Raw genomic sequence first — 16,236 nt, forward strand, 5'->3', positions numbered from 1 at the left:
GCTCCCAATACTTCTGTTAGTCTCAAAGGTGCCACAGGATCCTCTGCTGCTTTTTACAGATTCAGACTAACACGGCTACCCCTCTGATACTTAATTACAGGGACATATATAAAGTAATGCTACAGGTTATAGCTAAGTGAAGACAATACCATTACTATTGCCTTTGAACTAAACTAACACACAAGTGAATTGGCCTGATTAAAATACAAGACCTTTTGACACTTCTTTGCTTTCTATTAGCAAATGAGTGAATTAGCCTGCAGCCCTGTCCTGAACTGGTACCTAGGTAGACAGAGTCGCCCTGTTAACAAGATGAAAGGAAGGAAGCACAGGGCGTGGAGATCTAGTTACACTGGTTTCTAAATGATCTCAGGGTCCGTGCTGCATTTTGGGGACGGATTCAATGTATTGTTTAAGGCTGAGAGTCTTTTATGGAGGTCGGGGATTCCCTGACTTCCACAGCTGCAACCGCTGGTGCAGCTGACCCCAGGGCTGCCTGAGCAGCCGGGGCGGCCTCAGGATCAGTTGCACCGGACGCTGCTCTGGCGGCCCCAGGCTGGTCACTGCGCTGCAGAGCCAAGGTCCGGTTCGCCAATACGGCCAAGAGTGGCCAATTATTTTGAGGTGATCCTGGCGGGAGATTTGAATGAGGGCGCGGGCGGGAAACTGTGGCGGCCGCTGGCGCTGCAGCAGGAGGCGATGGGGAGCCTGGGTTCGCTTCCACGCCGCTTGCTGACGCCGGAGAGCAGCGATTCGGGGGCTGACTCGGACCCGGCAGGGGAACCGGCTCTGCCTGGCCCGGGGCTCCCACCGGGGGCTGCTACGCATGTGGCGGTGCCGCCAGCGAGATACCCGGACCTCACCGGGAGTACGGGGGCGGCGGCCGCGCTGGTCCCGGCCGGGCAGCAGCCCCAGGCAGTCCCACTGCCGAGTCCCCCCAGGAAGCGGGGAGACCCGAGGAAGAGCTGCCGGTACCTGCGCGGTGAGAGCAACAGGGCTGGGGACATTCGCCCGGGAGTTGCTGGGATCTCCCTGCCGGGAGCGGGGCAAGGGCCGGGCCGGGCTCCTTGCAGGAAGAAGCCCCGGGGAAGGTCCCGGCCCTCGGCGAGATTCGCTGCCGCTTCCTGCGCTGCCCCGGGGAAACCGTAGCCGCTGTCTGGGCCCCAGCCCTGCACGCCACGCTCGGGCTCTGGGGGTCTGCAGCGCCCGGCACCGGGCATTGACAGCGCCTAGGGCAGATCCCCGCAGCGCTGCGGTTCCCTGACCCCGGTCCCAGCACGCCAGCTCCCGGTCCGTGCTGTGCCCCCGCACCGCAGCAAACTAAAAACAGGAGCCGGTGTTACTAAGAGCCAGTTCTCGAGAGGGTGTTTGGTGATCGTTTTCCCCAGTCAGGCACTGGGCAAAGGATGCCTGGCCTCGGTAATAAGACGGCTGTTAGCAGTTAGAGTAATCACCACCGAAACCAAACAGTATCATACATTAATTTGGTATAATTTGGTCTGGATAAATTATATTGCAGGAATCATTCACTGCCTGGCTTATTGGCTGCTAAAGAGGAGAACATCTTAAAAATCTGACTCCACTGTATGCTGTCTGGTCACTCAGTCTGTTTGCTTCATTGAACTAGACTATTAATTTCCCCTCCAGGTTCTCATGTGTCCCAATACAATAATGCATTGCAAATACCAGAGGAATTTTTTTCAATTAATGGTGTCACTTCTGTGCTAGTTCAAACGGATTTCAGTCTAACTCTAAACCTAAATGTTAAGCCAAATTAAACCCAATGCTTCCTTTAAGTATTGGTTTTTATTTTCCCATAATGTTCTATGTTTTGCCTGCTTTAGACTAGAAGCAGAACTACCAATGTACCTTTATTTTCCATGTAATGTTTATGTGCACTTATGTAACTTTTCTTAGTTTCAGAGCTGTGTTCAAGCATCTGGATCTGGAAATGTCTAGCCTGTATGGCTATGGTTACAGTCATCTTGGTTACAATCGTATTGGTTAAAATCTCCCTGGATCTCAGAGGTAAATGCTTTAAGATTGAAGAGGAAAGGGTCTCCGGGAAATGCATTTCCACAAAACTCTTACAAACTACTTTTAAAGCTTACTAATATGTTAATTTTTAATTAATTAACATTGTTAGTTGTAATCATTTCTAACTTTGTCAGGATCCAATGACAAATATTTGTAGCAAATATATACATCACCCCAGGGATGCTTCAGAATGTAAGCTTTCATTTTAAAAAAATAATTGATCTGTCCATCATTGTTCAGGAGAGAGCTTCAGTTATACCTGATTCAGTTTTTCAAGGTTTCAAGACCAGAAAGACTAGAAACATGGGAGCCACTATGCTGTTGCCCTGTACTTGGTATAAGTCACTTGCTTTAATGCAAGGTACATATAGAACACCATCAAATCAACATGGTTATGTTTTACACTGCTCTAAATCAGTGGTTTTCAAACTATCGGTTGCAATTCAGTACTGGGTCGTGGAATGTAAGGGTACATCTACACTACAGGGGGGAGTCGATTTAAGATACGCAAATTCAGCTACGTGAATAGCGTAGCTGAATTCGACGTATCGCAGCCGACTTACCCCGTTGTGAGGACGGCGGCAAAATCGACTTCTGCGGCTTTCTGTCGGCGGCGCTTACTACCACCTCCGCTGGTGGAGTAAGAGCGCCGATTCGGGGATCGATTGTCGCGTCCCAATGGGACGCGATAAATCGATCCCCGAGAGGTCGATTTCTACCCGCCGATTCAGGCGGGTAGTATAGACCTAGCCTAAGGCTCTGGGTCACCACACCTCTGGTCAGCACCGCCGACCCGGCTGTTAAAAGTCCCTTCAGCGATGCTGCTCGGCTAAGGCAGGCTAGTCCCTACCTGTCCTGGCTCCACGCTGTGCCCTGGAAGCAGCCAGCAGCAGGTCCAGCTCCTAGGTCGGGGGGCCACGCGGCTCCACGTGCTGCCCGAGCACTGGTTCCGCACTCGCTAGGGGGCCAGACAGTGTCTGTGGGCGAGGGCCACGCAGAGCTGCTTGCGCGTCTCTGCCTAGGAGCTGGACCTGCTGCTGGCCACTTCTGGAGTGCAGCATGGTCTACTGTGCCAGGAGAGGCAGGAAGCCTGCTGTAGCACTGCTGCTGCGCCATGGACTGGGAGCCACCCGAGGTAATCCCATGCCCCAGCCCTGACCCCCCCCCCAAAAAAAACCCAGAGCCCCCTCCTGCACCCCAAACCTCTCATCCCTGGCCCCACCCCAGAGCCTGCATCCCCAGGCCAGAGCCTGCACCCACTCCCTCACCCCAATCCCCTGCCCCAGCCCAGAGCCCCCCCATACTCTGAACCCCTCATTCCCAGCCCCACCCCGCAGCTCTCGCCCCCACACCCCAACCTTCTGCCCCAGTCCTGAGCCCCTCCCACACCCCAAACCCATCATCCTCCGCTCCATTGGGTCATAGGCATCACCAATTTTCTTCAACTGGGTCGCCAGAAAAAGTTTGAAAACCACCTCTCTAAATGACTACAGAAGGTGCAGGGCAGTGAATTAAGTGCATGTGGTTTTCAAGTGAGTTTAGATCAGAGGTTCCCAAACTGTGGGGCACGCCCCCCTAAGGGGCATGGAGGAACAACTGAGGGGGCCTGGACCAGCTCCCACAGGGGGCGGGAAGGAAGCTCCACCTAGCTCCTCCCCACCCCCAGCTCTGCTCCGGTCCCACCTCCAGTTGCGGCCCCAGCTCCACCTCGGTGCAGCTCCGTTCCCAGCCCCAGGCCAGCCCCCAGCCTTGGCCAGTGAGTGCAACTTCGTTCCCTGCCTGGGGCCAACAGTGGAGGTGAGACCAGGAGCAGTGCCGCACCCTGGCTGCAGGCCCGGCTGCCAGCCCTCACTGCACCCTGGCTGCAGGCCCGGCTTGCCACAGCCACGCTCCACCTGGCTGCGGCCCCTGGCCACGGCCCCAGCCCAGCTGCAGCCCCAGCCTTGGTCCCCTTATTCCTGTCTGTGTCCTGTCCCGCCACTTTCGGAGTCATAGTCCCACTCCCAGGGCTGGAGGGGCGGGTGCGCAAGCCTCAAAAGTTTGAGGGTTGCTGATTTAGATCCTTGAGACTGTCATTGTGGTTTCATAATTTTTAATGTCCATCATCTCCCGGCGAATTGCCGCCGCAGATCACAATTGCGGCTTGGGGGGGGGGGGGTGGCAAAAACCCTGGAGATGGCCCTGCCAGCCTGTTCTTTAAAATCTGCAATGATGGGGATTCTACAACCTCCCTTGCAAGCCTATTGCAGACCATAACTACCCTTTAGTTGGAAAGTTTTTCCTAACAGCTAACCTAAATCTCCTTTGCTTCAGATTAAGACCATTACTTTTTGTCCTATTGTAATGTTGACAGACCCCGGTCATTGGCGGGCGGGATCGAACGTGGAGCCTTTGGAGCTTAGTGCATGAGCCTCTACTGCATGACCTAAAAGCCATGTGGCTCCTAGATAAGGCTGTAGAGCAGGGATCTCAAGCTCAAATCACATGAGGACTAGTACATTGGCCCGAGGGCTGCATCACTGACACCTTTTCATACAAAGATACAAAAGCACCCACCTCTGCCCCTGGTCCCACCCCCACTCCATCCCTTCCCCAAAGTCCCTGCCCCAACTCTGCCACCTCCCTGCCCCTATTCCAACCCCTTCCCCAAATCCCCGCCTCTTCTCCGCCTCCTCTCCTGAGCGCACCGTGTCCCTGTTCCTCCCCCGTTCCTCCTGGAAAGTCCTAAGCGCTGCCAAACAGCTGTTTGGCAGCAGGAAGCGCTGGGAGGTAGGCGGAGGAGCGAGGACGCGGCACGCTCGGGGGAGGAGGGGAGCTATGACGGGCTGCAGGAAATAACTCTGTGGGGCCGCATGTTTGAGACCCCTGCTGTAGAGCAAACTCATTAATATCTCTCTCTAAGTGGTCTCGGTGGCAATAGATGAGATAGAACACCACACCCAGGAGGTGCATGGGTTACAACTACCGTCAGTGGACATGTAGAACAATTGGTCACCGTCCTCTTCAACATATTTGTTGAAGACTGTTATCGGGTCTCCACTCAGTCTTCTTTTCTCAAGACCAAATATGCTAAGTTTTTCAACCTTTCCTCATAGCTCAAGTTTTCTAAACCTTTTATCATTTTTGTTGCTTTCCTCTGGACTCTCTCCAATTTGTCTGTCTTTCGTGAAATGTGGCACCCAGAACTGGACACCAATATTCCAGTTGAGGTCTTGTTGGTGCTGAATAGAGTGGGACTCTTACCCCCTTTGTCTTGCATGACACTGCCGTTAATAGGCCCCAGAATGATATTAGCCTTTTTCACAAGCATAATGTTTTCATCTTCAGCCTCATCTCTGGGAGGGAAGAGTGTGCTGCGGCGGGGGGGGGGGGGGGGATTGAAAATGGTGAACAGCATTTCAGACTACACAAAGGGTTGGAACTATTCTAGCCTTTTCATCAGGAATTTCTTTCTTTTAACTATAGATCGCAAGATATTCCTCCTTGAAGTGTAATTAGCACTTCATGTACAAACATAATTAATTCTCACCTTACCCCTGGGAGACAGGGAAAGGTAATTATCCCAATTTCTCAGACACAAAGACTGAAAAATAGAAAGGTAAAGCCAGGAATAGAACTCAAATGCTCAAGTCACCAGCCCTGAGCTTGCTTTTTTTTTTTTTTTTTTTAAATATGCTGCTAAACTGTTTTTATGAGAGAGCTGTATCTTTCACTACAGCAGTTCCTGGAAGCTTCTCTGTACATTGAGTCTGGGGATTGTATTTTACATCTAATTTTTTTTAATTTATAGTAGCACCTAATTTCCCAACTAATTAGGGACCTATTTTGCTAGGTTCTGTTCACACACATAGTGAGAGACAGTCCCTGCCCCATAGACCTTACAATCTACATTGAGAAGACAAAGGGTTGGTGGGGACTCCCAGACACAAAGAGGTAAAGTGACTTCCCAAAGGCCATGCAGCAGGTCAGTGGCTGAGCTTGCAATAGAGCTCTAAGTATCCTGATTGCTAGTCTAGTGCCCTGTCCACTAGACCATACTGCCTCGCTGTACTTGTACAGCTCTAAACTTGGCATTTTATCTACTGGTTAATGTACTTCACCAAACAGCAACAAAAATTAGAACTGGTTGGAAAGTGTCACCCTTGGAAATTTTTATCTTTTAATTTCTTTGAAACATAATATTTATTGTGGACAGTTGACACTTTCTGTGAAAATTTTTGTGGTTAAAAACTTCAGACCAATATATGACCTCTTTGAAAAGTTATGAGTAGCTTCAAACAGAAATACAAAGGCAGCCTTAACTATAGTTGTTCCTGCAGTTAGAATATTGCATTTTATTTAGTGACTTATATGTAGGGCCCTACCAAATTCATGGCCATGAAAAACATGTCATGGACAGTGAAATCAGATCTCCCCCATGAAATCTAGCTGTGGGAGGGGAGAGACAAGGATGGGGATGCCCCAGCTGGGGGCTGCTACTGGGCCCCTGGCTCCAGCTGCTAGTCCCCTCTGGGCTGTGGAGAGACGGGACTTACTCTTCCCCTGCACAGCCACTCTCGGGGGGATGATCAGACCCACCTCTGGGTACCTACCCCAGCTGCAGGAAGCTGCGGGACTGGGCAACAGCCCCAGAGCTTCCTGCAGCCACAGGAGGTCGCCAGAAGTGGAGGTGGGTCTGATCTCACCCCCCCCCCCCCCACTACACCACCACCCAAGCATGGCCATGCCAGGGAAGAGCAAGTCCTGTGCCTCCCCAGCTCAGCTGGGACTAGCAGCTAGGAGCTCCTGGGTGGGGTGCTCCCAGCAACACGGGGGAGATCAGACCCACCTCCACAAACCTCCTCCAGCTGCAGGAAGCTCCAGGAGTGCTGCCTTCAGAGCCCATCCCAGAAGTGAGGATGGCAATACCATGACCGCCCTACAACACCATTGACCCCCCCCACACACACACACACACAATCCCATTTTGGGTCAGAACCCCCACATATACAACACCATAAATTTCAGATGTAAACATCTGAAAATGTGAAATTTTCAAATACTGTGGCTGTGAAATTGACCAGAATGGACTGTAAATTTGGTAGGGCCCTACTTACATGAAAGCTGTTTATAAAGTATAGAGGCATGAACAAGTTTCCCTTACCCCACCTTGGTGGTGTGACATGGATGTTTGGACCACAAAGTAACACTGCCCAACAGTTTAGGACAAGAAATAAAGAATACAGTAAGCCACTGAAACTGTAAGGAGAATCTAGGTAGATAGGTAGGATGTAGTAAATATATTTAAAAAAACAAAATACTCTTGCTGGAAGGTTGCAGTGTAACACTACTTTTATTTTAGATTCCAGAACAATAACACACAGTAACTAAAACCAGAAAGATAAAGCAGGGTGCTTCCAAAGGCCGAGAGGCACAACTCATCCCACTTTAGGCAGGCAGGCTGGCTGGCTTTAGACTGACTGCTGCTAGGCCCAGATTGCACACTTCCCTAAGAGTCCCCTGCCTGCGATCACGACCCAGAAAACCACCCTGGGAGATTTAAAGTGACCACTTACAATTTTAACAGTGTTCAATATACAATCTCCTTCCTCATCCCCACCCCCACCCCCAAAAAGAGAAGAAAATGTCTGCTGATTGTCTTCTGTCTGCTAGCCATAGAACGTGTCCCTGCTGTGACTGGAAAGTGCATACCCTGCCCAGGAGGCTGGATGTGGTTCAGAGGGCAATGTTACTATTTTTCCAAAGAAACCCAGGACTGGGATGCCAGTAAGGAGTTTTGCAGTTCTCATAATGCCACACTTGCTGTGATAAAAGAACCATCACAACTGGTGAGAATAAGAAATTTCATTTGATTCTCTCCTAGCAAAGATCTTCATGGAATTACATAATATGGCTGGATCACTTGTGTAGACCTAGATGGGGCTGCAGATGTGGACATTGGTGGGGGAAGGACAAGATTCTTGAAAATAAGGGACTGGTCAGATTATTTGAAAATTGAAAACTCAAAAATATAACTTTAAAAACCCTACCTGTTGTGGAACCTTGCTGTGGAATTTTATAGTAAAGTTCAGTCTAATGCTAGCAGGAACATACCAAGATGTGCTCTCTATGCAAGCACTCCTTGGCTTCTCTGCTGAGACTACCATGGTGCCAATTCTGGTGGTAGTGCTTTTGGTAATGCGGGCAGCCTGTCTTTCTGAAGTGGACAGAAGTCCATAAAAAGTATTCCAGTAGGCCACCAAAGAGATAAGTGGTAACTTCTGCTCGCTTTGGGTGATCTGTCCTGGATTTACATGTGCGAGCTAGAGGTTAGATGGTATCCTGATGCCTGAACCATATTGTCCTTAAAGTTTGAAAAATAATGTTATCGGGTTTACCATGACGGTCCCTTTTCAAAGAGCAGTTCTGTCTTGAAGAGTGACAGTAAAAATACCAAACCTGGTCTCCATGGTTATTGTGTCTCAGTATCTACAAGATGTTTGTTCTGCCTGCCAGCCCAAAAAATTCCCCTGGGCTCTTTACATCTTTCTGCAGGCCAAACCATGCCCTTGCTAACACCTTGGCAATACCATTGGCCCTAACAGGTTTGCACAAATGTAACTAGCTGCCTCTGCTTTTCAGTCTCTTCCTGAGCATCTGTCCCATCTGCCACATCTCCCTGCTTCCTCTGGACACCATTGCCCTTCTCCCACAGCACTTCCAAACAATGTCACTTTCATTCTTTCCCATGTTGGTCTATGGAACAGCACTATCTACAGGAGCAGCAGAGGTGGAAGGGGGAGACTAGCGGCCCCTGCTGCCATTCTCACCAATAGCAGTGTTAGCTCCAGGAATGCACCCTACTATACCCACTATCCTATTCATAATCTAAATCTATAGAGCATAATAGGTACTGATAAGAATATGCTTTCTTTCTTTCTTTCCCCCCCCCTTACAGGAGACTATTCACTCTTTTAAAGGAAATGAGGATTACTGGCTTGGACTAAGCAAAGGAGGAGAGGGATGGCAGTGGGTGGATGGATCTCCATTTACTAATACCATGTAAGTTATTTCAGCTGTGACTGGCAGGTGTGGGAGATATTGGCATACCTGACTGATCAAACCCAGAAAAAAAATTTAAGTTGCTCCCAAAGCAGAGTTGAGGAAGTGTCTGCATGGAATCTTGTTGAAAGTTGGTCAATAGATTTGCAAAACAATCAAAAGACTATGTTGTAGTTGCTGGTTAGGAGATTTGTGGAGAGGTCTGTGTGTGTGTACATGTGAAGTAGGGTAGAGCCTATTGGTGGTCCTGTTCCTTATTTGAAATGCCAGATTCACAATGGAATCAACTTTAGTCCCATGTTTTCATCCTCTCCAGAATTCAGTTGGAAAATGATGCCCCAAACTTGAACTGTGCTTTCCTTAGCATGAAGCAAATTGCTACTGTAGACTGCACATCTCTAAGATACTGGATCTGTATCAAAGAGTCCAGATGAGTTTTCTCAATCAGCAATGAAAGGTTTGTTTGATGCAAGTTGCAAATGAAATTTGTCTTCTGTGCTGTGTTGGAAGCATGTCCTCTGGAATGGTGGCTGAAGCATGAAGGGGCTTACAAATGTTTAGCATATCTGGCACGTAAATACCTTGCAATGCGAGCTACAGAAGTACCTTGCAAACACCTGTTCTCTCTTTCAGGTGACATTGTAAACAAGAAGTGGGCAGCATTATCTCCTGCAAATGTAAACAAACTTATTTGTGTAACCCCTTTGGGGTTTAGAGAGCATGGCTCCTTTAAATCTTTTTCCTAGGGGGGAGGGGGAAGAGTAAGAAGAAAGGAGGGAAACTCCAGGGGGCAGCGCTGGAACTCCAAGGAGAAGGAGAGGCAGCCTGAAGCCCTGGAAAAGTGAAGCAGAGAGAACCTGCTTGAAGCCTGAGAAGGACAGGGCTGATCGGGGACACCCCAGGACAGGAGCCAGGAGGAGCACTGTGCCGGGGGGAATCGCCCGAGAAGGACCGGCTGGAGCTGGACCCAGTATCACTGCTGCCCAGAGCTGCATGGGGCTGTGAGTACTGGGGCTTGTGACTCTTCATTAGGAACAAGGAGGGAGGCTGTAGCTAGTTAATTGGGGAGGTGGTCACTCTGTGTAGCTTTGCAGAGAGCGGCAGAAGAGGGCACCGGAGGGGTTTGTTGGGGGAAAGTTCACTGGCGACGAAGACGACCAGGAGCACCCAAGACTCACCCCTGAACTGGAACTTTGCTAGGGTTACCATCTGTCTGGGTTTTCCCAGACATGTCCGGCTTTTTCAGCTTTAAATGGCCGTCCGGGGGGGGATTTCTAATGTCCGGGATTTCCCCCTTCCCCTCATGCAGAGTACGGCTTGGCTGATTGGACGGCTGGGCCTGATTGAAAGCCGCTCGCAGCCATTGGGGCCTCTAGAAGCCAGAGTCCCTCCCACTCTCCCTCTTCCCCCGCAGAGCCGCGCCACAGTGTTTGGCTGCACGTGAAGCTCGCAGCTCTCCCTCGACCTGGTGGGGGGGGGGGGGGGGCAGGCAAGGGACAGGGAAGAGGGGGGGGTTAGATTGGTCGGAGGTTCTAGGGGGGTCTGTCAGGAGAAGGGGGTGGAGAGAGCGGTTCGGGCAGTCAGGGAACAGGGAGAATTAAATAGGGGGTGGGGTCCTGGGGGCAGTTAAGGTGGGGGGGGTCTCAGGAGAGGGCAGTCAGGGGACAGGTAGGGGGATTCTGAGGGGGGCGGGAAGTGGGAGGGGGTGGGGCTAGGGCGGCACCCCATGTCCTCTTTTTTGATTGTTGAAATATGGTAACCCTAACTTTGCTCCGGACTCCTGAACTCTGTGTGCAGACACATTGCTCAGTGTCTGCCCCTCCAGACTCTGCTACCACTGGGCCTGTGGGGCCTTGGTTTGGATGCAACCCTGTTCTACTGCTCCCCCTATATTTCCCCTTGTTGTATTTCTCCTCTCATCCCTCTGTAAATAAATATTTCCCTTTGTTATCTCCATTGTACGATTCCTGTGGGTGGGTGTGTTCACTCTGGGGGTTTGGAACAGGTGCCCCTATGATGGAAGGGATTTCTCCTGCTGCATTCCTGCGCGCGCCTTCTCTTGGCCAGAGCTGCCTGCATAGCAGACTCCATCTTGGCCATGAGGGCGCTAAAGTTACATTTGTCTGAGCGATTGGCTGAACAAGAAGTAGGACTGAGTGGACCTGTAGGCTCTAAAGTTTTACATTGTTTTATTTTTGAATGCAATTATTTTTTGTACATAATTCTACATTTGTAAGTTGAGCTTTCATGATAGAGATTACACTACAGTACTTGTGTTAGGTGACTTGAAAAATAGTATTTCTTTTGTTTTTTTTACAGTGCAAATATTTGTAATACAAATAAATATAAAGTGAGCATTGTACACTTTGTATTTTGTATAGAAAGGAAAATCAATATATTTGAAAATGTAAAAACATCCTAAAATATTTAAATAAATTGTATTCTTTTAAGTGTGATTAATTGCACATTTTTTTAATCGCTTGGCAGCCCAAGTAAAAATGTTTAAATGTAAAAAAATGATTTTTTAAAAATAAATTAAAATGTTTATTTTAACTCAGATTTTCTCTTTACCCGTTAAGTATTCAAGACTATAAAATAAAGTGATGTTTTGTACTTGACTCTTTAGAGTTTCCTAATTCTTAATAGACAAAAAATGTATGTATGCAAAATTTGAAATTCTACTAAGTAGTTTCACACTTTAAATGCTCATCATTGCTGACAAGTCCAGGACCACATTAACATCTTTGCTGTGGGGAAAAAGCAAGTAGCAATCAACACCACCCTCCAGTATATTGACCTTCTGCAAGTCAAGAAAACTGAAAAACATTGGCTAAGCAATTCTCTTTCATCAGGGTTTGCTATTTGAAGTCAGTGGGACTTCAGATGGCTATTTTTGAAGATGTGGGCCTGTATACAGAAAAAAGTTCACAATAGCTTTGATTATGTATTGGAAGTTAATCAAGACTGGATGCCTTTATGGAAGACATGCTTTAGTCAAATATAAGTTATGGAGCTCAATACAGGGATAACAGGATGAAAGTTAAGGGCTTCTGACATACAGGTGGTCAAACTAGTTTAGATTCTAGTGGTCCCTTCTGGCCTTAAACTCTATGACTCTATGAACTTTGATTGCCATGGTAGTCTTAATTATGGCAGACTATTCATGTGAGTAAAATTACCTGCTTATGTGTTTTCATGATTATGGCCTTAATTGTCAATATTTTGTTTTGCCTCTTAGCAATTTTGTAAAATTCTATTGACTCCCTACCAATACCGCCAATTAAAAAAACAAACCCACAACATTTATTATTTGCTTTATTATAAATTTTCATCTCAACTTGGCATAGTACAAATGTTTCTATTAGTGTTACAAAGCATCAGTTGAATTAGATCACTTCTTAAAAATCAGATTATTGAAATCACTCCAGACGGGGCTGGGGAGGCTGGGCAGAATTCAATTTTTTTTTTTACATTTTGACTATCAATTTTTATTTTTTTAAGGATTTGTATCTACTTTTAAAGTTTCTAGGTTGCCCAAAATCATGGAATTTAAGCATTTTTTCATTTTTTATTTGAATTTTCATAGTTGTGGGAAATTAAGGGTGTGTAGCACACAATAAGTTAATGACACTAGATGTTGAGATTTGAAATGGTAAAGCTTCATTTATTTGTAACAAGCCTAATTCAAGAGTGGAAATCAGAGAATTTTGCCCAAAAAGTCTTCAGATCCCACAGCTTGAAGGTTTGAGCTTAAAAAGAAACTTGTGGGCCTTTTGTTACAGGTACTGGAATGCATAATTATTTGCCAGAGCCAGCAGAGGAGTCCCTGGCCATCCTGCTGGTGAACAGCTCTGGCTTAGGGGCAGCAAATGATGCCCCATACTCCCAGCTGGTGAATGAGTCAGCAGGGTTGCAAGGTGCTCCTTGCATTGCTGCAGTCCCAAGAATACTGAATCCGTATGGGTACAAAATGTAGAGGAGTTTGCAATCCTGGCCTGTTGGAGCAGAGACCATCACAGCCCTGGCTGGGGGGGAGGATGAGTCCCCAGCTGTGGTGAGGCCTCCCTGCTGCTGAACAACTCTAGCCTGGGGGAGGCAGACAGTCCACCATGCTCCTGGCCTTTGAGTGAGGGTGTAAGTGGGACCAAGGATACATGGCTGTGGGCTCAGGATACTGAATCCCTGCGGGCACTAGGGGCATGGGAGCTAATGCACACTGATTACAGTCAATGGATATTTTTTTAATTGATTTGTGTCTCAGGTGAAATTGATGTTTACTGACAATTTAAATCAAATCCTTCCAAGCCTAGTGGTGGTCTGACTGTCAATGGGAAGAACTCATCTCCACTGGGAAGGAAGTAACTGGATTTTTCCCCCTGCCATGCTTGTGACTGGTCAGGCATTTGTACAAAGGGTTCCATAGCAGGGACAGAAGGATCTGAATTATTAGATAAGGGTAGGGTGTGTAATGAGGAGTAAGGGCCTGCTCAGAGAGGGACATATGAGGCCAACTGCCAGTGTGGAAGGACCTCTGGTCCTTAGGTGTTATACTTAAGCCTAACGGAAGGGGAAGAAGGCATCTGAAGACCCACCTCCCTTTGAGCCCGTACCATAATCCCAGCATGCGGAAGGGAAAGAGTCAGAGAGAGTTAGTGATCTACTGTGGTGGGGAACTAGTTCAGGAGCCCTCTGAAGAAGTGCCCTTGCCTGTGGGGTGGGGAAGCTCTTTGTAATATAGCTTTAAACCTGTGTAGGACAGTGTTTGGCTCTTCTAGCTGGGATGTGGTTCATTAGGAAAGGGTGCCAGCAGAGGCATCTACAGGGTCCAGAGAAGTGAAGCTGGAAAGCGGGCTAGGCCCAGCTGCTCCTATCACTGGCGAAATCCTGAGCACTACTGCTGCTGTGCTCCCCTGAACCCAGTGGGAAATGGTCAGGTGCAGTCACAGAGAAGTGGCAATGCCAAAGGCCAGTAGAGTAGCTGCTGCTATAGCAAAATTTAGAACGATGGCTAGTGGAGGCTGGGTGCTGCAGACAGGTAGAAGGAGTCTGAGAGGGCTTAAAGGAGAGAATTGTTAAAGAAGTGAGGTAGGACAGAAAAGAGAGAATACATCACTGCAGAGCCTATGAGCAGTATGATGGATATAGAGCTAGACAAGCTCTGAAGGGGCAGTAGGTGGGTGCTATACAAATCTGCAAGAAGTTGCCTCTAGAATGTAATGTAGCATTACAGGGCGGTTCCTGAATACTATCAATATTTTCTACTGCACTACTGCTAACCATCATAAGAGACAGACAGATCTGAGACTCCCAAATGGATTACTCCATTTAGGTTGGTGCTTAGATAGAAATGTGCTAAATGTTTTATAAATACCTTACTTTGACCCTGATATCTGAAAATATATTTAAGTATTGAATAACTATGCAAATCTCAGATGGTGGATTACATAGGTGATGCATGGGGGGGTATGCAAGGTCAAGTGCCCCCCAGATTTCTGCTCGGCCTCCCAAGGGGGAGAAAGAGAGGAGCTCTGTCCTTCTCCTGCTGCGCCTGCCCCCTGGCACGTTCAGTCCCTGGCTCTGGCCACCGGGCCCAGGCTGGGACAGAGCCGCTTATCATGCCAGCTGAGGGTGGCTGCTCCAAGTTGCTGCCTCTATGCAGTGCGGCAGCTGCCTTCAATAACCTGGCTGGGCAGGCAGTGGCGGCCTGCCCCCTCTGCTTCCTGCCTGGGCTTGGCTGCCGGGGACAGGGGCCGAGCAAGCCGGAATCTCCCCTCCCCCAGGCACATTTCTGGCTTGCTCGGCCTCTGCCCCCAGCAGCCCAGTCCGGGCGGGCTGCTGCCCCCTCCCCAGCCAAGCTCTCTTTCAGGCAGCTGCTGGAGCAGCCACCCTCAGCCGGCTTGAGTAGTGGTTCCATCCCACTCCCCGCCCGGGCTCGGCTGCCAAGGAGAGTAGCCAAACATGCCGGAGGGAGGTGTAGTGGGAGAAAGACAGAGCCCCTATCCCTCCCCCTGCAGGTAACGGTGGGACAGGGAGAGCACAGAAGTCTCCAGGCTGGGCACAGGGCAGGCAGTTGCTGAGGAAGGTAATAGGAGCAGGTTTCTTGGCCTCTGCTCAGCAAGAGCTATGGGCATTGCCCGTGCCCACATCTCCCCTGCTGAGGTGTCTGTGAGCTCTGGGGAGAAACTGGTGCTGTGAGTCTCCCTGGACTTGGGCTGGCCCTAGCCCCGGAGACACTGGGATTGGCTGCCCTGTTCCAGGGAGGTGGGGCTGAAAGTTCCTCCCAGAAGCAACCTGGAATGGTCTCATCTCACCCCCCTCCCCTTTACATTGTGCCCCTCAGTGTCAGGAGGGATGAGTCATCTATGGCAGATTATTTATTGTTTGCTTTGACTTAGTTATTTTCTTGGGATCAGTCACTGAAATCACATTGCTGTTTCTGATCCCTGATTCCATGTATGAAACAGGTAAATAGCAAATGATGAGCAACAAATAACGTTTTTGAACAAATAATCTTGTGTGGTAAGACTGATTACTTTCAGGAGTTGTCAATATTTTTAGAAGTAGAACAACCATTTGAATACTTCTTAACAAATAAGATGACCCTACAAGTAGCAGTGACATGATCTTGCCATGCTTATTTGGAGTTTATTGTATTATTCAGCCACCTCCAGTCATACATAACCTGTACTCTAAATCTGCCTATTAATTTGATACATGTAGCAGGCATACTTTAAATTGTGGGAGACTCATGTTTATAATCTCAATGATTTCTGTAGCAAATGTGCTTGGTTTCTACCTAAAACTGCCAGTTATACAAACTCAGCATCAAGTTGTGTTCCTTTGCTCCCACACATCGTCTTGCCTGCTCTTCAGCAGAATGATGCTATAAGGAGAACTTCTGCCACCTCTTCCCCTACCCAGGATCCTGATGCTGGTTGTTCTCCTGCTGTTCCAAATGCCATGTAGGAAGGTACTTCAGCTGGCGGGACCAGCCTCTCCTCAGAAATCACCCAGCAGGACCTCAACACCTGCTCAGCTGAACCTCTCAATTCTACTCTCCCAGATCAAGGAGAACCATCTAGCAACACTGATGATATGACTGAAGCCCATCCAATGGAGGGAGAAGAAAGGGAGAATGATTGCATCTGCCTCAAGTAT

General features: G+C 48.6%; 1 protein-coding gene across 1 annotated transcript; it reads left to right on the forward strand.

The window, feature by feature from the left end:
• Positions 1–699: 699 nt before the first annotated feature.
• Positions 700–10,537, forward strand: LOC128830518 (C-type lectin domain family 2 member B-like). The gene is made up of 6 exons (XM_054016367.1): positions 700–982; positions 1,918–2,028; positions 7,690–7,865; positions 8,975–9,078; positions 9,395–9,535; positions 9,712–10,537. Exons 1-5 carry the CDS (start codon positions 700–702, stop codon positions 9,510–9,512), a joined length of 792 nt encoding a protein of 263 aa, XP_053872342.1. The 3' UTR covers positions 9,513–9,535; positions 9,712–10,537.
• Positions 10,538–16,236: the final 5,699 nt, after the last annotated feature.

Source organism: Malaclemys terrapin, chromosome 1 (assembly GCF_027887155.1).
Source record: "Malaclemys terrapin pileata isolate rMalTer1 chromosome 1, rMalTer1.hap1, whole genome shotgun sequence".
Lineage (NCBI taxonomy): Eukaryota > Metazoa > Chordata > Testudines > Emydidae > Malaclemys > Malaclemys terrapin.

Bases quoted from the DNA above. Each gene is read 5' to 3' on its own strand.
- LOC128830518 (XM_054016367.1), top strand. From the start codon at position 700: ATGGGGAGCCTGGGTTCGCTTCCACGCCGCTTGCTGACGCCGGAGAGC. The intron at 2,029-7,689 runs GTAAATGCTTTA...TCTGTCTGCTAG, and splicing joins AATCTCCCTGGATCTCAGAG to CCATAGAACGTGTCCCTGCT. The intron at 9,079-9,394 runs GTAAGTTATTTC...CATCCTCTCCAG, and splicing joins TCTCCATTTACTAATACCAT to AATTCAGTTGGAAAATGATG.